The sequence below is a fragment of the Lodderomyces beijingensis genome (genome assembly GCF_963989305.1).
Source record: "Lodderomyces beijingensis strain CBS 14171 genome assembly, chromosome: 1".
Classification (NCBI taxonomy): domain Eukaryota; kingdom Fungi; phylum Ascomycota; class Pichiomycetes; order Serinales; family Debaryomycetaceae; genus Lodderomyces; species Lodderomyces beijingensis.
In genome coordinates, this window is record NC_089970.1 from 2,574,373 (window position 1) to 2,595,776 (window position 21,404).

Here is a 21,404-nt window from a genome sequence, read left to right on the forward strand (position 1 = left end):
TAGTAGTAGTAGTAGTAGTAGTAGTAGTGGTACCAAATGGTCTTGAGCTTTAGAACAACCATGTTTTCCTGAACCTGGTTGAATCTAGCTTGGTCTTCGGGGTTGGGCAACATCACTCCCATGATCAGCCTGACAACACCAACAATCCCCAAGACAATTGATGACCCACAGTGATCACTCCAGTTGTCAAAAGTGAAAAACAAAACAAAAAAAGAAAAAAAAAGTCGAACCAAACACTCGTCTCCAAAGGATTTTTTGTCCATCCTGTAGCTGAACATCTATTGCGAAAGCAAGTAAGCGCACACTTTGTTTAGTCGCTTTTGGTTTTTCTATCAGTGTCCTTTGCCCGTCAAGAAATAACCGTTCTACACATAATAGAGAGAATAAGAATAAAGGCTGGCATTGACGGATTCCAGATTGAACACGAGAATCTTATTCTTCGCGCCCCCCTCCTTTCGCCCTTGTGTTTTGGGACTAGGGACTGGCACTGGGCTAGAACTTGCTCCTAAAGCTAGATCGAGCAGCTTTAATTACCATATCAGTAGCCAACTATTAAAAAAAAAAAAAAAAAAAAAAAAAAAAAGAAAAACAGTTTAACCACTCTCACTTTCACTGGTCGTCCCTGTGTGTTTATTTCCAATCGAAATTTCGACGAAAGCAGGACTGCAAAAATAGCCAATTTTCACCTCTCACCGTCCCAATCTCCGCCAGGATCAACGCCATCATCTAATATCCAGCCCTCGAGAGTAGTTTTCTTTCTTTTGAAAAACCCTGTGGTGTTTAGTTTGAGCTTTTTTTAACCTTTTAGCTTTGGTTCAGGGGGTAGCAGGGAAAGCAGGAGTTAGCACACATGCACGACCCCGGGGGTGGCCACCAAAAGGGATAACAATTGCCGAGACGGGACGATCCCACCAACACTTTGAGACGTCTGCAATGCAAGACGATGGAGTTAGCGTAGTTTAGCTAGCTTGTCTTGTCTTGACAAAGATAGATAAGGATGACATTGCTGAAAACGTTTCCCACACACACACTCTCTCTCTATCTCTTATTTCCATTTGCCAGTGCCCCTCTCCCGGCCACTGAACTGGAATAGCGAGGCGGCAGCAAGCAACTTTCCACACAGTCCCGGCCACCTACTCCACTTTGCCAGTTCGCTGCCTTTTTATAAAGGTATTCATGCGCCATGTCCTATTCGTTCGTACTCTGTTTTGGTGCAAATAGTAGGTTTGAGACAAGCCAGACATCGAAAGGGAGTCACGTTGCATGCGGAGCGAAAACCTCCCCCCTCGCTTCTCCACATTGTATGCACGGTCTACATCCCCAGCCACCAAACGAAGCGGAGATTGCGGGTTATGAATCCCCATGCAATCCCCATGCCACCACTGGCTGTCAAAATGAAACAAAACAAAAAAAAACAGTCCACTTGATGATCTCTCCAACGTTATCTCCGCTCGTGTGTGTGGAAAGTGACTCCTCAACGGCTGTGTCCGTTAAATCTCCCATTCCCCACCCTTAATTCTCGATTGATAAGGAATATTATATGATTTTTAGTTTTCATTCGCAGCGAAGGTATTAAAGCCTAAAACCCTCCGATTTATTATTAGGCGAGTTATGTAGGTTATGTGAGTTATGAGAGTCATGTAGATCGTAAATGATGCCCCATTTCCACATCAAGTTGAATCTAGTTGGGACATTTGTTTATTTGTGAGAGATAAGAAGTGGATTTCGATTGCAAAACGTTTGAGGTTAGGAAAGTTAAAAGCTTACCTGTTGTGGTTCACACCGTTCTACCTGACTCTCTGGAATCGTCCCTTTCCGTGGGTGGTGGAAGATTACCTGAAAAAACACATATCGTCTTTTTCAGTACTATATTTCAGGCAGTGCCGGTTCCCGAAAATTTGCATCAACTTGCAAACTTGTTGTCAACAGGGTACCAGGCCCTCAAAGGATCCAGTTTCAGAACTGAATAAAATAAAGTTTGATCATCCATGTTAACTGCTTTTGTTTGTTCCAAACTTGTCTTTCAATTATAACCTCATCGGCCAAAATTTCTGAAGCCTATTTCTCCGAAAACACCTGTTTTCAACCGCCATCATGTACTTGTCTATTTATAAATCGGAAAAACGCTTCAATGCGGCTGAAGCCGGGAGTCCACTATTTGCTACAATTGCCTCGGAACAGATTTGACCCTGGAATGGGTTAGATAAACCGTAAACGATGGAAAGTTCCCCTTTGTTATCGACATCTAAACATAGTGTAGTGATGAACCTAGACTTTGCCTAGATGGGTTTTTTTTTTTTTAATCCTTCTCGCAGGGCAACGCGTTCCGAGGCTCTTGTTATACCACGCCTAGGTTCCACTTTAGTCATTAATGGCATCTACAACGGACTAGGTTGTACACCACCAGTGACCATGAGCGGGTGTTTTTCACGCCGCGTCGTCGTCGTTGGAGACTGTGCCAATCATGCGACGCGTCAAGGATTCTCGTTTTGATTTCCTCCCGGGACATTGAAATCAGCAGCGATTTTTCTCAGCACTCTCACCTATATCCCCACCAATGAGCAGTGGAATGTCTCTATCCTCCAAATTATCAGATGTCCTACCACGAAACTCGCATTTCAAATATGCCTACGTCCAATCGAGACCCGTTTATGTCAAGTCGCCGATAAATTTGAAAAGCAACGCCAGCAACAGGCCCGAGACGGTCAAAATCCGCCATTTCTTCAACTTGATCCAGGCTGACATGGTGATCTTGTTGGGGGTGGAAGTGTATACCTATTTGCAAATCTACCACAGCCACGTCGATCAATTCATCTTTGTTGCCAAGTGCGATACTACGGGATTGGCCAAGTTGCCATTCAAAGTGGCACGCGTGGCCGAGGTGTTCTTGCGGTATGTGATGGACTTCGATATCAGCAAGTATGAGATCCGCGAGAGGAAACAGCAACCGAACCAGGAAAGTTGCGAGACAAACGGCACGATAGCTTTGATCCACAAGCTTCAAGCTAAGCTCAAACGTGATCCCTCGCATTTCTACAGACTACCCCACTATAGCCTCATTAACCCACAACTCAAAACCCAAAAGCGGAACCAACGCAAATTACCAAGCAGGCTCAATCTACGCCTATGTCTATTCACCAAAACAGCACCGCAGTATTTATACCCCAATTCATCGCGGAACAAACTCAAACATCTAATCACGGGACAAGCTCTATTGCAATGGTGGGTTAAGATAGTAGATAAACTAACTCAAACGTGGCCGCGTCGAAAATTGATCATTCCGGGTTCAGACGAGCTAGCGACGCGGAAATTCTTACGCCAAGGATGGACTCAGGGCTGGATATTTGAGCTGCTCCTGGACTTGGAGCTGGAGCTGGATTCGGCTGTTGCCGTGTTTAATGTGCCCGTGTTCCCTGATGATCCAAAAGGCCGGTTCTTGGAACATTTGATCGTGGAGCATCGATGGCAGAGGGTGAGTACGCAAGAGTTTTACGGGGAGTTGGGGTATAGGCTGGAGTTCCGACGTGGTGACTGTGTGGGATTGATTGGGTGTGCCGTTGATGGAATTGAACAGGCAGTGCCGCTGCTGCTGGCGGCGGCGGCGGCGGCAGCAGTGGTGAGTTTGAGACAGTACAAGATGTTTCTCGACTTGATCAAACTGGTTAATTTCGACGTTGTTGTCGATGTGCGGCATCTTGTCGGTGTTGCTATTGCCGAGCTCTTTAAGCGTTGTGGTGTTGATTTCGAGTATGCTGAGGTTATTGGAAGGTGCGACATGGACAATCTGGAGAAAAGAGGAGGCAACGATTCTGGTGGTGAAAGGAAGCGGGTTGCGCCTGTTGCGAATGACTTGACGGGCTTGATCAAGAGACGGAAGAAAAAATGATTGGTTAAAGTAGAGAGTTGTTGTGTTGGCTGTAGAGAGTAGTTGGAATGTATAAAGCTTTTAGGAGTAAACAAGACAAACTGGTTGCACTGGGAACAACCGGCGCTAAAGTATTTACAAATCATAGGCGCGGATCATCGGATTTTGAAAAAATTGGGCTAGAGATGTAACTCTGTTACCCTCGTGGTGCTGAACAGCTCCAACTCTCTCCATCCAAAAAACCTTCAAGATAAGCGGGTGTCATGGACCTTGCGAAGATGTGCTGAGAGAGCTTTCTCTACAGGGCAGGCTCGAGTTTGTGTCACTTTCATCATGTCAGCATTCTATGGCTGCAAAAAAAAAAAAATAGAATAAAGAAAAATAAAATACGCTCAGATCTGGAAACATATCAAGATGTCTTTGATGAAAGCTCATAGGCGCTGCTATCGTGGTGGTAACAACTCTTTTCTTTCCACCAACCTCAAAATAAAACCACACCGGCCTTTTCTTTGTTGTCTTTTTGATTTTTTATTCATCTCTGATGCAACGAGACTGGAAACCACCATGCACCGGCAACTAATCACGATAACCTTCTACATTTCTCTCATCATTGGTGCGTCCATATCCAACGATCAAACGGCTAAAAACTTGGGCGCCAAGTTGATCTCGACTTTTTCGCCAAAGTTCTTTGACCTGTTCTTCCCGAAACATGCACCGCTACAGGAGAAAAAGAACCAGCAGCAAAGCCAAGGCGCCAGCAATAGGAGAAAAGGTAGACCACTTGGCTCGGGATCACTCACCATCGACAATGATAAAAACGCCGCTGCCGCTTTTGTTGGTGGCGCCACCAAGTCCAAACTCAACAAGAAGGAGAGACACTTCGGCCCCACGCCCATTTTCGAACAATCCAGCTCGACGATCCCCGTGTCGTCCCCGCTCCAAAACGAAATCCCCCCATCACCCATGCTGCACCCGCCCCGATTGCCCTTCCCGCAATGGCTCACCGACTTCACCGGTCTACGCGAATGGCCCGGCTTGGACCCACCCTATATCCCGCTCGACTTTATAAACTTCAACCGCATAATCGACATCCCGCAACATCAACAAGCGCAATGCACAAATCAGATGTTGCGCTCGCCGCACGCGTGCTCGTTTGACTGTTTCAACTGCGTCGAGTTTGACGACGTTTATACGTGTCCGCAACTCTCGCAGACGTTCGACGATGGGCCCAGCCCGCACACGGTCAAGTTGCTCGATGCCATGGACCGCAAGATGACCAAGACGACGTTGTTCACGTTAGGCGTTAACATCATCCGGTTCCCCGACGTCTACCGCGACAGCATGAAGCGCGGCCACATCATGGGCTCGCATACATGGTCGCACAAGTTTTTACCGCAATTGACTAATCAGGAAGTGATTGCGCAGATTGAATGGCTGATCTGGGCCATGAATGCCACGGGGCATCATCTACCCAAGTGGTTCCGACCACCGTATGGCGGCATTGATAATCGGATAAGATCGATCTTGAGACAGTTTGGCATGCAAGCGACGTTATGGGACTTTGATACGTTCGACTGGAAGATGTTGGACCATCTGAATATGCGCAAGGAGAGCGATATCGTGCAGGATGTGCGCGATTTCAAGCGTGCTCACAGGGGTCAAGGGTTGATGTTGGAGCATGATGCGATTCAGCGTACCACGGATGTGGGCATTGAGATCTTGGAGAAGGTGGTGGGGCTGAAGCAGTTGACGGTGCCTCAGTGTGTCGGCGGCATCGACTATATAAAATCGTTCAATACTACAAAATGACTGTTGGAGAAGTGGGAGAGGAATTTCTCTAGGGCCTGCTTGGGCGATCTTTGGCGTTGATAGCCGTAAAAAATAAAAAAAACAAAAAAACAAGAAAATTCCCGGCTCGTATCTCTGTAGAACAAGAACACTGAAGCAATCTAAAGGATCAATATGGTGATTTTTTTTTTCGGCTAGTCTAGTTGACTGATTGGAGGTTTTTGTTTTTTTCTGGAACGAATTGCTGGACGAGATGGTTATATCGAGGGGCGCGGAGAAAAGGGTTAAGTTTGCTGCTCAAGGTGACGGTGGAGGGGAGTGGAAGAAGATAGCCATGAAGGGGCAGTTAGCTGTTTGCATCTAAAGAGTGAGTCAGAGTTATGGCGTTGAAGCTAGGAGACAGGTCAAGCGTGCCTCCCCTCCTCCTCCTCCTCCCCCCTTTTCTCTCAAGTAACGTGGCGTATAATTGCGTTCTTTTTTCTTCTTTTTTCGATAACAGCGTAAATCCTTCTTGTTTTCAACGCTACAGGTATGAAACACCGTGTATCGGTAGATACCATATACAAAATACAGCATCGCCGGAATTTTCTGTAGATAAACCCTAAGCAGACCCCGAAGCACGCACGTCCTCGTTCCTTTTTTCAGTTGCTCCGAAGATATTTATCAACCGTGCTTCTTTCCTACTCCCCTCTGTCCCCTATACCCCGTGCTTTCTAAATGTGAAGCGCGCGCTCTGATCTGAAACGAGTCTTGGAATCAGCCAGAACTAGCCCCACTACGCCACGCGAAACAGAAACTTTTTTGAGGAGAGAGGAGAGGGTACGAGGTGAAGAGCAACTTTACTACTCTTGCGTGAGTGAGTCACACAACCAGTGATCCCGAGGACAGCGTGGGCTTGTGTTTTTGCACCCCTCTCGCCTGAGCGAGAGCTGACTTTGCTCTCCTCGATGGCTTTGGATGGGCGGTTAGTCAGGGGAAACGGAGAAAAGAGGGGTGGTGCGATTCTGAATTCTAGGCTCCTGTGGATTCGGGGATACGTTTACATCATATGGAGTTGCCAGTTCAAGCAGAAATGGAAAAAAAAATAAAAAAAATAAAAAGACAAAAAGACGAGTAAACCTCTCTCATGTCATGGCTGCGAACTAGCAAATTTAGAGATTCGGGGTTTTGACTTGCTAGCAGGTCCATCCTCTCCCACTTTTTAAGCTTTGATGAATCTTGGGCGCTTGCGTGCTGCCTCTCTTTCTTCCGGAAACACCACGAGCTCCAGGCTGGTGGTGCTTCTTTATGGTAAAAATAAAATATAAAATAAAATAAACCACACTTGGGGCAGAGATAACGCTCTGCATCGTGCGTGGGCATGGATTGTAATGGGTGCGAACTTTTTTTTGGTTGTTTTGGTGGTTATGCGGCTATTGTGGCTGATTTAGGCTGATTTGACGATGAATTCGGGTGGATTCCTGCCACACTCATTTTTTTGCTTTCGGTGTCGACTTGGCTCTATTCATACGGGCACAACAGCTGAGCAATAACTCTGATATAAGGGAACAACAAGGGGGGGGACAACTGGTCGGTTGCTGCAAGTGGCCCAAGATGTGGAAAATTCACCCGAAAGATAACAAAAGAGTCGACTCCTGGCTTTACTACTACTACTACTACTACTTGGGAATTGCCATTTGCAGCGGCGTTGTTTTAAAGTTGCACTTGTTGTTGTTATGTGTCATTCTGTTAGCATGCGTTATTTGTTATCTCTATCACTGCTATTGCTCCTCCCCGATAACAGGAGGTAATGTAGCCATGGCGCATCACAGCAAACCACCACAACTTCTCACACACACAAGTAAAACAAATGGGAGAATTCTGAAACTGGGGACAACAAGACAGGTCAATGTAACAACAGTAATAACGTAGTATTTAAAAGTAAAAAAGATTGTATGAAATCAAAGATAAAACAGCAAACTTACAAACACATACCCACTCCCACGCACGTATAATTCAGTAACAAAGCAGCGTATATTGTTTTCCACCGTTTTTTTTTTTCCTTTTCGCGTTCTCTTTTGCTTTCAACTCTCTCCATGTGAATAGTGATGACGATGTGGATGATGATGTGGATGATGATGACGATGACAATGACAATGACGTTGACAATGACAATGACGTTGATGTTGATGATGAAAATGTTGAATGTTATATGACTTTGCAAAATCAAACTTTAAAAAAAAAAAAAAAAACTCGACCGAAGTAACAAAATTTCCCAGACAATTAACACAATAAACAGTACTTAATTAATAATGACAATAACAGCACCAGCACCTCACCGGTTCTTACTCACTCACTCACTCACTCTCATTCACAGTACTCCGCTCTCTTTTCCCTCTTCCCTCTTCTCTCTTCTCTCTTCTCTCTTCTCTCTTCTCTCTTCATCCTCTTACCTTGTTTAGTTTAAGCGCTTGCTGAAACCACTGGGGCCGATTGACCATTCAACAATTCATCTTTTTTTTCATTGTATTCATTCAATTTGGGTTCAATCTTTTGTTTGGTATTGTTGAGCAACGACTCAGCCTTTTTTTGGCCATTGGCAACAAAATCCTCAGTTTGCTTCTTCAAGGGGGTGAGGTAGTCGTCGTTGATGGTTTGAAAGGCCTTGTAGCCGGTGTTGTAGCTTGCGAGCAAGTTCTTACCGATAACAGTCTGGTCTGGGGATGCAGACGACAACTCCTTGTTATAGGTATCAACCAAGTTTTTTTGAATTTCATTCGATTTGGAAAAGGCATTGTCCTTGAGCTTCAAGAGAATGTTCTTGACGGTGTAGTAGACTTGGAAGACAGAGTCTTCAGCTTCAATCTTGACTGGGACCAAGTACTGGTTGTTCACCTCGATAATCTTCTTGTTGACGGGGGTAACATAGCTCTTGTTGACAGTGTCCAAAGTCTCGAGGGGAGCGTCAATGGCATACTTGTCAAATATGCTCAACAAGCCATTGGTGAACTGGTCAAAAAAGGTAGCAACATCGTAAATGGGCGACACCGACAACAAGTTAATGGTGATAAACTGGTAGATGGGCAAAAAAAATCTAGTGTAGAACGAATTGATCAAGCTGAAGGACAAGGTAAACTTCTCAACCTCCTTAACCAACGAGTACGAGTTCAAGTGTTGCAAAGACTTGGAGTCAAATTTCTTCGAGGTTGTGGGTACATGTTCCTTAACCTTGTCAGCAACCTTTTGAGCTTCATTGGTGAATTTATCAACTTGTTCGGACATCTTGCGTTTGAATCTCCGGGAATGGCGTTTGAAAGACAACTCGAAATGTGGGTTTTTTTTTTTTTTTTTTTTTACAAGGAAAAAAAATTAAACTTTGAATGGGAGGGGGGGTTTAGGGGATAAAAGTTGGTTCTCGAAGTTGGATGAGACTTTTCTGGTTGTTTTTTTTTTATGAAAGGAAAGTAGGCGAAAATTGGTAATGGAGCGATTGCAATTATTGCTACTTTCAAGGGGTATTTATACTCACTGACTCAATGAGTGAGTGGGTTGGTACAAGGGTGTTAAGTTTAATAAATTTCACGTGTGTTTAGTTTTATTCTAATTTTTTTTTTTTTTAATTTTTATTTTTATTTATTTTTTTTTTTTGATTTTTTTTTTGTTTAGTTTGTTTAGGTGGTAAGTACTGGTGGTGGTGGGAGAGTTGAAATTGAGAGCAGTCGAGTTGTGAAAAGACTAAGATTCCAGCAACTATACGGGAGAGAGAAGTCTGACTCAATTTGAGACAGCGTTAACCAGTATGTGTGAATGTATGGGTGTCTGTGTGTTTAGGGGTACGCTTGGAGCGTCTGCATAAAACAAGAGAAGTAGAACAGACGAGTAACCGAGGAGGAGGGGGGGAGGCAGTAGTTGCATCCAACTTCGATGTTTGTGTTGGCATAGGAAGCCTATTTAACAAGGCCTGTCCTTTGTTTTTAAGAGACCAAAGCCCGAAGCGTTGAAATGTAATTGGTATCGTAGTGTCAGACCACCCCGACGTCACCTTTGCGCGGTGTGTGGTTAGAAATGAACTGCATTGAAATAAATTGATTTTGACTGGATTTGTATCCCGTGGGCAGATAGATACTCCAATTACGCCAGGAATAATAATAATGATGATGGTGATAATAATAGTACAAGTGGAGTTTGATATAAATGTGATAATAAAGCAAAAAGCGAGAGAGCATCCAGAAGTCAGTATCAGTAACCCAGTATGTCAGAACTTCCGTATGCCAGTAGCAGTATAAGTGAGAGATAACAATAGTGAGCAGCGAGGGGGGGGGGGACTCGGAGAGCAACTACACCCAAACTTACACACACCAATGCTCTCTTTTAACCATCCAGACATACTTTTAACCGCAGCTCATCACCTGCACCTTCACCTTCACCTACACTTATTTTCGCTCCTTTCTTTCATCTTTCTTGCGTTGATCAAACTGCTAGCCAACTTTACTTTAAAATAACCCGCAAGAAATAAAAATTAGGCAATTGAGACACAGGTGGTAGCTGCTACTCCCATAAGGTATTACCGCCTAAAAGTTTAACTTGTAGCCCACAAAGTATCAGCAACGAGAACCACAACAAGCTTATACCCACACCCACTGCCTATCCTGGGCAGTGGTCGACGGAAACTGGACTCGGGCTAAAAGTAGACGAGAGAGGCAAAGAAGAAATAAATAAATAAAACAAAAGAGACGCTGAGAGACATGTCGTAAAGTTTAAGCAGACAGGTTAAAAGAAAAAAGGTTGGTGGTTGTGCTTGAAGCCCTGTTTTTTTTTTTCAGAATCGACTTTCATGTGAAGAATATTCGAGTCGGCAAGTTGGCTCAAACGTTTGCGATCTTTTTGACGAGTGGCGTTGCTCTGATGTCCCTAGGAACTGTTCCTGCCTGCCACTACCACTACCACTACTAGTGGTACCGGTTGACGTGGCGTAGGGAATTTGCAACGAGGTGATTGATGGGCTGCGGATCGACGCTCTTATCGATACCGATAACAATTTTTTCGATTTCGCTCTTCGCTGCTGGCGTTATGACATCGACTACACAAAGCACAACCAACATTAAAAGAAAAAGAACAAGCAGAAGATGAGCGATTTGACAAGACCGAGAAACACGTCTCGTTGTCGAAAGCCCCTTCCCTCTTTTTCTTCTTCTTCTTGTTGTTGTTCTTGTGCTTCATCATCGTTATTTTATAGATACATATTTTTTACAAGTGACTTTGCATGTGACAGTGATCAAAACTGACACACGTACAAAAAGTGCCTCTTACCTTGACGTATTGGAGCTAATCACCCAACTCGCGTCTCTCTGTTTCTCTAGTAGACTCACATTGCCAAAGAAGAAAAGCTTCTTGCATCTCTTCCCGAAGCAATTTTTTTTTCGAATTTGTCTGAAGGCTGTGGGAGCTTATGACCTTGGAGTTTAATAACGCCGGCGCAGAGTATGGCTATAACCACGAGATGAGGCGGGTTTGTGTGAGCTGTCGGTATCGGTAATTTTGCATTGGCATGTGACAATCCCTTTTATTATTTTTTTTGGTTTTGCTCTCCTTCGTCTTTCGTCTCATTGCCGTTCAGTCCCACCACTTACATCCAAGAGAAGGGCGCACGCAGCTTGCAGTCCACGGTGCATGATTCGGAGACTAGGATACGCCAATCAGTGGGCCGGTCCATCTTCAGAGTCGAAATTTTTGACGCCGCATTCAGCCGACAGATAACACGTTCCGACACCGCTTGAGTCTCGCAAGGTTATGTATGTGCCACATGTGGATACATAGATACCATACATACAATGTTTATTTATTAGTTTAAGCAGCTGGAAACTTACCCGGAATCGCCCTTTCGCTCTCTCCCCTGCTGCCTCCTTCTGTTGTTCTACGCGAGGCAGCTGCTCTGGTTAGTTGGTGTTTTGGTGGTTGTCCCATCTGTCAGTTCTCGGCTTGCGGCTGCTGATCGGCGTGGCAAATGTCCAGGGGAAGAAAAGGCATATATTCCCGAGCTTTATCTTCATCATGATCGCATATTTTTTTCCCCCATTTCCAAGTATAACCGCGTCCACCGAGAACACAGCTGTGCTTGCCTTTGCCTCTCTTTTGTATGTTTCTCCTATTTTTTGCTTCTTCGAGTGTGGGATGTATCAACGGTAATGTGCCTGTGTGGATAGACGGGGGGCATATGTATTACCACTAATTTTTCAGCCGGGAGATCTTGTAACTAATTTTTTTTTTTCTGAAATGAAGTTAAATTATCGAGGGTATTGGTCCACCCCATCAATCCCTGACGGAATTGTTCTTTTTTGTTTTCACAAATAAACCTCCATGTAGATATGATGATGGCATGACTTCAACATGAAGGCCCCGCGCTACTTTGGCTCTGATATTTCCTCTTTCACATTCTGCAATTTCAGAAACAAGGAAAAACGCAGCAAAGTTGCGAACCTTTTTGGGACTGGTCCTGATACTTGCTACGTTCCATAAAGGAAGCATTAGCGAGACATCACCCAACAAAAAAAGAACAGAAGAGGTGCGGATAAAAGCTTGACATGGTTTGACTTGCCTTTTTTCAAGAAGTGCTTCCCAAGCATGGTCAAAATTAGGAGATTGGCAAAAGTTGAATTTGCACCCGCAGTTTATTATAGAGGCTGCTTGTGTGCCCACGTTGTCCTTTCAACTTGCTAGTAGCGTTGCCAGACACTGAGATTCCAGTATGCTATACCACTCGTCAACCAGGACTCGATTCTCCCTCGTTGGTTCTACAATCGGTGAGAGTAGAAGGTATTAGCTGCAAAGGTCCAATGGCTTGTGTCGACTGAGCCGCTTCCCGAGGTGCTTTATCTCATCGCATCTGATGGTTATAGAGTATGGTGGCGGTGAAGGTGGTGAAATTTTCAAACTCTGGCACAAAAATGCAAGCTTTGTGTTGCGATGCATGTGATTGTTTTTTTGCAGCCACGGCACAACGCGCCACACCTTCAGAATAAATCCCTTGGTTTCCGAGGTAGAGAGTGCAGTGTGTTTGACGCGGAACTCTGGATGTCTCTCGCTGCTCAAACGAGTCTCTCTATCCTTGCAGTCAATTGAAACCTGAATCCTATGATCAATGATTTTTTCAATAACTCGATCGCTATGCCTCTTGGTTAATCCAAGGATCTATGCGTCAGAAACACAAAACAAAAAGGGAAGACGGGTCAAGGCTCATATGTGTCTGGCTATGTGTTTCGGCTGTCAGGCGGGGCCAAATCATGATCGATTCCGCAGGTGGTGGAATGTCTTTCGACTTTGCAAACTGAGCTCCATTATCTCAGACCACGAAACATAACTTCGTATATCTAAGGATCTCGTAACTCAACTTGTGTGCTTTCATTTCGCTTCGAACTTTTCTATGGGCTCTATGATTTTCTGATTTTCTGATTTTCTGATTTTATCGACTTTGTACACGTCAGATTCTTGCATAGGAGGCGGCGGGGGGCGTTTTGCAAAAGATCAAACGAGGTTTGATCTCTGTTGTTTCAGATGTAAAGCACGACGTGGAGCATTTTCGCATTTTTGCAATTTGCAATTTTGCATGGTGTCCTCGATTTGCAGCCAGAATGCAGCCGAGTAGAAAAGTGACACAAATGCATAGTGAGGGGGGGGGGGGTTATATGCCGATGTGCACTGGTTTTGATTTAACGATTTATCGATCTATCGCCTCAATCTGAAGCGCTTGGGTAAACGTCTTCATCGGATGGTGAAGAAGTCAAATTGCCATGTTCTTTCAAACGTTTGAGTAATGAGATTGAATCTCCGGTTTTTTATGATTTGCATCTCATGATTCCATGGCTTTGAAACGTTTGGCTTCTTGTTCCAACCTAGCCGGAATTAACTAAATTTGGATTTGAATTGGAGTCCCTCGGATGGTTCAATGCCGAACTCTTGTGTGGCCCAGGAAGGTGCATTTTTTGGTCATTTTGATACACAATTTTGAAAAAAAAAAAAAAAAACAGTCGTTGGTCGCGGAAGTCTGAGAAATTAAGAGTTTATTAGCATTCAATACTGTGCTTTGGCGAGTTGTATGAGGGTGAAATAGAGAGCTGACTTGGTTGTAAAATTCCATAAACGGCGGATTTGCAGAGATCGAACTGAAACAAAGTTAAGATATGAACGGGGCTCAATGTGAAGTGGTATGGTCTTTGGACGCGCGAGGTTGCCATTTCAACACATTGTTGATGAAGATATGCTCTGTTTGTGGTAGACCCGGCGTTGTTCAGAACTAGCGTCGAATGAGCTTCAGTAGCGATAGTACTTACTCGTCAAAGCTCAGACTCATCCGAGCTGGGTCCACATTCCCATATGGGGTCACGTGGTGGCAGTCTTTTTTTTTTTTTTCAATTTCGACAACCACCGCCTCAGATGCAATCTGCTCTATACGGAGATCCTCTTCCCTCTTCCTCTTCCGCTGCCCCCAAATTAGTCAAAAAAAGACATGTATTACACAACAGTTCACGACTCATTCAAATTCCAAATATTCCTACTATCTATTTCCAAGCCAACGAAAGCATGGCGATGATGATTCTTCCAATCTTTTTTTTTATTGTTGTTTACATTCCTGAGGAGGTTGTTTTTGACCTGCGCCGTCGTCATCGCCGTCGTCATCACCTTCGTCATCGTCGTCGTCTTCGCCTTCCTCGTCTGAGTATTCGCCCTCACCTTCGCCTTCAAATTCATTAGGGTAGGCAAAATCCACAGCGTCACCAGTAAACCAATCTACTGCCCTTGGGATCAAGCGATCTTTGATTTCTTCACCCAATTGGTAGTCCAACTCTAACCTAGCCTCCAAATCTTCGTCGTCTTCTTCTTCGTCGTCGTCTTCGCCTTGCTTCTTGTCACCTTCATTTTCCTTGTCTTCTTCTTCTTCTTCTTCGTCTGGCTTTGGTGGCTTTGGAGGGTCAAAGAAATTGAAAAACGATTCCGTGGGTGTCAATTTCTCAATGGTTCTAGTTTGCTTGGTAGTTTTATTCCTTTGCTTTCTTCTCTCGATGTTGATAGTTGGGTTGTTTTCCTTTGACGTCCATTCTATTTCGCATCCATCGGCATGGTCGTATACAAAGTCGCCGCTGTAGCCCAATTCAGCTTGGTAGTGGTAGGTCTTGGTTAAGATCTGGTTACTGAAGAACTGGTTCTTTTCAAACTCAAAAATCAACTTGAATCCTGGCGTGGTCAAATACTCCATACGAACATCGATCAAGTGTTGCAAGATCTCTGAATCGCGATCGGTGATGGTTTCTGAAACTGTGGACAAGTTTTCCAACGAAGTCAACCAGAAGCTTGGAACACCCTTTTCATCCGACTCTTCCTTCTCTGTTTCTTCTTCCTCGTTTTCTTCTTCTTCCTCGTCGTCTTCATCACCATCATTGTCCAAGGCTTTTCCTTCCTCGATTTCCTCTTCGGTGGGTTCAATCAGCCCCACTATAATCTCCTTCCTCTGCGCGTAGAGAGGCTCGTATTTCTTAAAGTACCTCTTTTCCAATTCCAACAACTCTTTTTGAAATTCAGCCTCTAGTTTCATCTGCTTTTGTTGTAAGCTCTTTAAGCCAAAGATTCTATTCTTGACAGCTTGAGGCAATCCAGCAACGTAGCCACTGTTTTTACCAACCAAGTCATTCAACTTGCCTTGCATCATGCTGAGCAACAAAGGGTTGTTAGCTAAAGTCTGACCAACTTTATCTTCGTTGACTTCATCAATTGTTGAAACAGTTGGTGGTTGAGACTTCAAATACGAGTTTGTCACACTTGCTGGAGTGTTCTGTGGAGTTGGCGCTTTGGAAATATCGCCGTTTTTCGATTTGATTGGCTCAGACATTGTTGGGGACCTTGTGTGGTGGTGGTGAAGGGGGGGGGGGGGACTTTTGCCTTTGGATTGATCTAATAGCAAATACACGTCTTGATCGTGTGAGATGGCGGTTTTTTTTTTGTTCTTTTGGAAGAGAAAATTTAGGAGAAAATGTGTGGAAATGGAAAAAAAAAAATTTGATGAAAAAAAAATAGAAACATGAAATATGAAATTGATAAGAATAACTCCTTCAAGAGAGAAGTAGAAGTAAAAGAGGAAGTAGAAGAGGAAGAAGAAGAAGAAGAACGAAAGATTACATTTACACAGCTCGTTCTTTTTCTTTAATTTTGGGATTTTTTCAAATTTTAATCATGATCATCGTTATCAAATTCTATTTCTATGTGCTCCCCACGGGGATAGCCTTTTCAGAAAGATCAATCGAGCTTTCCAACCCGATATCATCAAACTGACCATCCAAATATCTATTGATCTCGTCTTTTCTCTTTTCCCATTTCTCGGTTTGCGCAAGCTTCTCTTCAATCTCGTGGATCTCATTGTCGATACTTTGCAAGTTTTCCTCACTTGTCAAGTCATGCAACACCCAACTGCCGCCTTGTTCAATCTCCAAAATGTAGTCATGGTATTTCATCAACAATGGTCGATGAGAAAAGGTGATGAATGGAATCTTTTTCTTTTGTAATAGTTCAAACAAGTAATCCTCGACATCTGTACTCACTGCATTGGTGCTTTCATCCAAGACCACCAATTTGGGGTGCTTGAATAATACTCTAGCAATGCTCATTCTTTGCTTTTCACCGCCACTAAACACATCTTTCCAGTCTTTAACGACATTAAAGTTGCCCTCTCTTTGCAACAAGTATTCCAACTTGACTTCACGTAAAATGTGGTACAAATAATCATCGTTATAGCCCATCTCAAGCATGTCAACGTAGGTATAAGGGTATATGATTTGATCTCTCAAGTTACCAGTGGTGAAATAAGTCTTTTGCGGGAGGTAGAAAATGTCGTCATCGTTTGGCTTGGATAAAAGACCCCTATACAAGGGCCACAATCCAGCAATTATTCTAGCAATCGAGGTTTTCCCGCACCCATTGGAGCCAAGAATCAACATGTTTTTGTTTTTCACTTGGAAGTTTAAATTTTTGATCAACGGCTGTCCCTCAGAGCCTTCGGCAGTGGGGATGATGACTGGAATGTTTTCGAAACGCAAACCATCTTGGTAATTGGTTTGGATTGTTCCGTGAATATCAGCAATTCCATTCTTGTCGCCGTAATCGAATCTGGGCGAGTGCACGCGGTGCAACTGGGTCAACAAGTCAAAGACTCGGTCGGTGTAACCAGTCAAGGTATTGACATCCTTGATCGAATACATCAATCTCGAGCCAGCATCAGCAAGCGACAACAACAATCTCTTGTTTGTGATGAATTGTCTCATGTTTTTACGCTCACTAGCAACGTCCGACTCCTCACTCTTTTTGCCCTCGGCTGGCCAAAGTTCATCCAAAAACACAGGTAAGCCAGCAAATATATAGCCCCATGCCGACCACGTGTATTTCAAGACATAATCTTCAAGAATCGAATACCAGAAACTGGTGTTGATTTCTTTGCTAACATGATTCATCAAGGTGGTGAAGTTTTCCTTGAGCTTTGCTTTTTCAATCAATGAACCTTTGTAGAAGCCAATTTCTTCACTATTGGACATGAAATTCAAATGCTGGTTGAAATAAACACCTTCCAAATGAGTTCTGTGGGCCGACAATTTACCAAACGAAGGCGTTGCCCTTTTCAACATAATTGCCGTGGCCAAGTAATTTACAAAAATGCCAAGTATGGCGCCGCTTCCCAAGTTATCTCTCAAGTAGACTGAAAAAAAGATCATGTCAATAAATGGTTTTCCCATTGATGAAAACAAGTTGCTTAGCGACGAGCAAAACTTGGTGACGTCATCGGTGATGTACTGGTCAATGTTTTGGATATCGCCGCTGTTTAGCTCGATCTTGTAGTAAGCCATCACTTTATCTAGATACATGTCGTGGATATATCTGGTGATGTTTGTTCTAAAGCCAAGGGCCAATCTTTGATCTAGGTACTTGATGGCAGCATTTGTATAGGATGCTGGAAAGGCAATCAACAACCAATAGATCAAGTCTCTTGAAAATTTTCTACCGTTTGCTGCAATCAAGTTCTTGACGATTTGACCGTCCAACTTGGCCACGAGCAAAGAAAGCCACGTTCTGAAAATCAAAAAGAAGCACTGCGATAACAACAATGATGTGTTTTTGCAGTAAAACTTGGGGATCAAGATCCTCCATATGATGGCCAACTGGTTAAGGAACTTGGAGTTGAATAGCAAACCCTTTTGCTGCTGCAAAATGCTTTGACTCCTGGCGAAGTCCTTGTACAAGTATTTATCAGCCGCGTACTGGTCATTATTTGGCTTTGGGATAATGATTCTAGTCACTCGATCTTTGCCCTTGTTGATGAAGATTTCTCTTGACCCGTTCTTCAACACATTCGACGATTGCCGAATGAGACTGGGCCGTCTCTGTTTCTTGTTGAGTGCATATTCATGGTACTTTGTTATAAAACTGCGAATCGTAAAGTAGAGCCCAAAACCAGCAGTTGCGATCAAAGTGCTAAAGAATAGTATCACCGGTCTTGATTGGTAGTTGATCTTGACTTTGTTGTCTTTGTAAGTTATAACAAACTCTTGGAGCAACAAGAGAATGTTTTTGACATCCTGTTTGTTGTAACCAGCTAATCTTGATATATTGATCATGGTTGTATACTCCAACTTTTGCTAGACAAGTACTTTTCCTTCCCCCCCTCTAACTAGTGTGTGGCTATTTATATATATGTATATATGTATATATAGACAGATATCGATATATACTACTAAATAAGAAAGGAAATGATGGAGATGGAACTGATACGAGTGTTGAATATGGAATGGTCACTCGTCAACTACAACATCAATTTAATCACAATTCACCACCAGTAGTAACAGGCTGGGAAAATACCTTTTTCTGTGTGAATGTGTGATCATTTAGAGGCGCACGCTACCACCTGTCGCGGCTTTTGAAGTGCGGAGATCAGCACTAGAACCAGAACAATAAAAACAGGGAGACAGTCACGTGCCGAGCCCTCACGTGACCAAAAAACAGGGAGACAATCACGTGCCAACTATCACGTGATTAAAAGATAGGGAGACGGTCACGTGCCGGGTCTCACGTGACCAACTCTTGAAGTTGTTGCAACAAATTGAGATCAAGGCGTTAGTTTAAGATAGTGGAGCAGAACAATCTTGAAGGCAAATCAATTTTTTGTTTGACACATAACTAGCTCTATGGCCCTCTGCCCCTACCGTCTGTGTTATGTGGCCGTACTTGTCCCTCGAGAACTTTCAGCAGATGCAAATCCCTCTCCAAAGCGCAAGCCTCTCCAAAGCTCAAGCCGAACTCCAAATTGTGCTGCATGGGGAAATTTACATTTCCACCTATTTTTTCAAGTGGTTGTTTATACACTCTTTGAATTTCTGAAACTCCAGCTCACACTCGGCTTGTTTCATAGTTTGATAACCGGCAAGCACGCAATTGCCATACTGGGCACCCAACGCGGAACACGAGGAAGCAGCAGTGAACAACTTCCTGGCCGGGCGTATCTTGGCTGTCTTGGACATCTTGAAAGGATCAATTACTTTCCAGGCTAGGTTGATTTTCAAAAAAACAGAGAACGAGGCCTTTTGTCTCTGCGCTGAAATGCAATAATTTCGTGGGTTGTGGAGATGGTGCTGGAAAGACGATGAAAGCCTCCCGCGTTCTTTTTTTTTTTTTCCTCTCATTCTATCATTTTCTGCTGCGCCAGACGGTTGTCAGCAAAACCCCTCGCCCAGAGGAATTCCAAAGAAAAGACGAGGAATTCTAAAGCTTCATGAATAACTGTTGCGACGGTCGCTTTGGCAGTTTAGCTTTGAACCGTTTCTCGATCAAGGCGCTGGACGCAATCTGCGCCTATCGCTTACGGGTCACCATTTTACCGAGAGAAACAACCACCTAAAAAAAAAAAAAATACGACTGTTGCTGGTGCTGCGAGAGGGTGCGCTCTAATGCTGCTCAATCTGCCTGGGCCCTGTTTATTTATGGCTTCGAGAAGACTCTGCCGCAACTAAAGCAGACCAAGAATGCTTCTTTAGAAATCCACCTCTTGAACCTCTTGAGCCCCGTGGCTTGACCTACTCCTGGTTTGCTGAAGAAGCTCAACTTCCACGTAGACTACTAGGCTTGATACGCTGCTGCTGCTGCTGGTAGGAGAATTGTTCTGCCTTTCCGGTGCTGGGCAGAAGAGAAAAAAAAAAAATTTCGTCAGCCTGAAGCGGGATCCACAGCTCCACCACTTTAAAAGGGACTCAATATCACGCGGATATAACTATCAAGAGATTACACACAACTAACAAGCAAAAAAGGTTTATAAAACAACAACCCAACTGGCTGTGGTACGCAAGGAACATTTCAATCCTTTGGAGCTTGCACTGATTTGATACAAGAACAGCTTATTTCAAATTTTTTTTTTTTTTCTTTTTTTTGACTTTCAATGGACCCAACAAGTGATCCCGACTTTACCCCACCCTCGCGGCAAAAGGAGTTTGAACCAACAGCCCCTCCACACAAGATCCCACATAATTTCCCTATTCAGCCGTTTGTGATGGAGGACTTGGGCCAGGCGTTGGACGGGCCAGCCCCACATCCGTCGACCTCGAATAACAATTTGAGGCCGGGAGCCGTCTCGCTAAAGTCGTATGAGAGCACAGGAGGAGGAGGAGGAGGCGGGTCAGGAGCAGACTCTGACTCGAAATACCAATCCAAGATTGCCCGCAAGCATACCGAGTTGATCAACTCGTCTTCAGACGAGGAAAACCTCGACATCGAAATAGACTCGGAGCCAGGCAACACCAGCCAAGAGATTCTCCCGCCTTCGATCCAGATAAGGTCTTCGCAGATTGCCGACTTGGAAGAAGTGCCTCATGGGATCCAGAGACAGGCGAGAAATTTGAAAAATTACCATTTCCCAACGCATAGGCTAGCCACGACGTTGCTGGACGACTCAAAATCGCCCTTGGTTATAGTCGCTTGTGGGAGTTTTTCTCCCATCACGTATCTACATCTCAGAATGTTTGAAATGGCGCTAGACGCGGTGATGGAGCAAACGAGGTTCCAAGTTGTCGGGGGCTTTTTCAGCCCCGTCTCGTCAAACTATAAAAAACAGGGGTTGGCGGAAGCACACCACCGAGTGCGTATGTGCGAATTGGCATGTGAAAGAACATCGTCATGGTTGATGGTTGACGCTTGGGAATCGCTTCAACCGAGGTACACGAGGACAGCGTTGGTGTTGGACCATTTCAACGAAGAGATCAACATCAAGAGAGGCGGCGTGATGACAAAGTCGGGCCATAAACGAGGCGTCAAGATTATGTTGCTAGCAGGCGGCGACTTGATTGAGTCCATGGGTGAGCCAGACGTGTGGGCCGATGTCGACCTCCATCACATCTTGGGCAAATACGGCTGCTTGATAGTGGAAAGAACGGGTTCAGACGTTCGAAGTTTCCTCTTGAGTCACGATATCATGTATGAGCATCGCAAAAACATCATGGTCATCAAGCAGTTAATCTACAATGACATCTCATCGACAAAGATCCGCTTGTTTATCCGGCGAGGTATGTCGGTGCAATACCTTTTACCAAACTCAGTCATCAGATATATACAACAGCATAACCTCTATGGCGATTCGGAACCGGTGAAACAAGTTATGTTGGACAGAGTAGAATAAAGAGAAATATTAGAAACAATTGTTAATTTTTTTTTTCTTTCCTTCAATCATCATGAATTACATATTTGAGTATATTTA

The 21,404-nt window shown here is 44.0% G+C and overlaps 6 protein-coding genes across 6 annotated transcripts; 3 read left to right on the top strand and 3 right to left on the bottom strand. All coding sequences in view use genetic code 12, as the record gives it.

The window, feature by feature from the left end:
• Positions 1–2,569: 2,569 nt before the first annotated feature.
• On the top strand, positions 2,570–3,886 carry LODBEIA_P10520 (uncharacterized protein; the record flags this gene model as incomplete). The annotated part of the gene is made up of 1 exon (XM_066970898.1): positions 2,570–3,886. The coding sequence occupies one exon, from the start codon at positions 2,570–2,572 to the stop codon at positions 3,884–3,886; it is 1,317 nt and encodes a 438-aa protein (XP_066827990.1).
• A 543-nt stretch (positions 3,887–4,429) lies between these two features.
• On the top strand, positions 4,430–5,674 carry LODBEIA_P10530 (uncharacterized protein; the record flags this gene model as incomplete). The annotated part of the gene is made up of 1 exon (XM_066970899.1): positions 4,430–5,674. The coding sequence occupies one exon, from the start codon at positions 4,430–4,432 to the stop codon at positions 5,672–5,674; it is 1,245 nt and encodes a 414-aa protein (XP_066827991.1).
• Positions 5,675–8,095: 2,421 nt separating this feature from the next.
• LODBEIA_P10540 (uncharacterized protein) lies at positions 8,096–8,914 on the bottom strand (the record flags this gene model as incomplete). The annotated part of the gene is made up of 1 exon (XM_066970900.1): positions 8,096–8,914. One exon carries the CDS (start codon positions 8,912–8,914, stop codon positions 8,096–8,098), a length of 819 nt encoding a protein of 272 aa, XP_066827992.1.
• A 5,326-nt stretch (positions 8,915–14,240) lies between these two features.
• On the bottom strand, positions 14,241–15,512 carry LODBEIA_P10550 (uncharacterized protein; the record flags this gene model as incomplete). The annotated part of the gene is made up of 1 exon (XM_066970901.1): positions 14,241–15,512. One exon carries the CDS (start codon positions 15,510–15,512, stop codon positions 14,241–14,243), a length of 1,272 nt encoding a protein of 423 aa, XP_066827993.1.
• A 367-nt stretch (positions 15,513–15,879) lies between these two features.
• LODBEIA_P10560 (uncharacterized protein) lies at positions 15,880–18,282 on the bottom strand (the record flags this gene model as incomplete). Its single annotated transcript, XM_066970902.1, has 1 exon — positions 15,880–18,282. The coding sequence occupies one exon, from the start codon at positions 18,280–18,282 to the stop codon at positions 15,880–15,882; it is 2,403 nt and encodes an 800-aa protein (XP_066827994.1).
• A 1,811-nt stretch (positions 18,283–20,093) lies between these two features.
• LODBEIA_P10570 (uncharacterized protein) lies at positions 20,094–21,326 on the top strand (the record flags this gene model as incomplete). The annotated part of the gene is made up of 1 exon (XM_066970903.1): positions 20,094–21,326. One exon carries the CDS (start codon positions 20,094–20,096, stop codon positions 21,324–21,326), a length of 1,233 nt encoding a protein of 410 aa, XP_066827995.1.
• Positions 21,327–21,404: the final 78 nt, after the last annotated feature.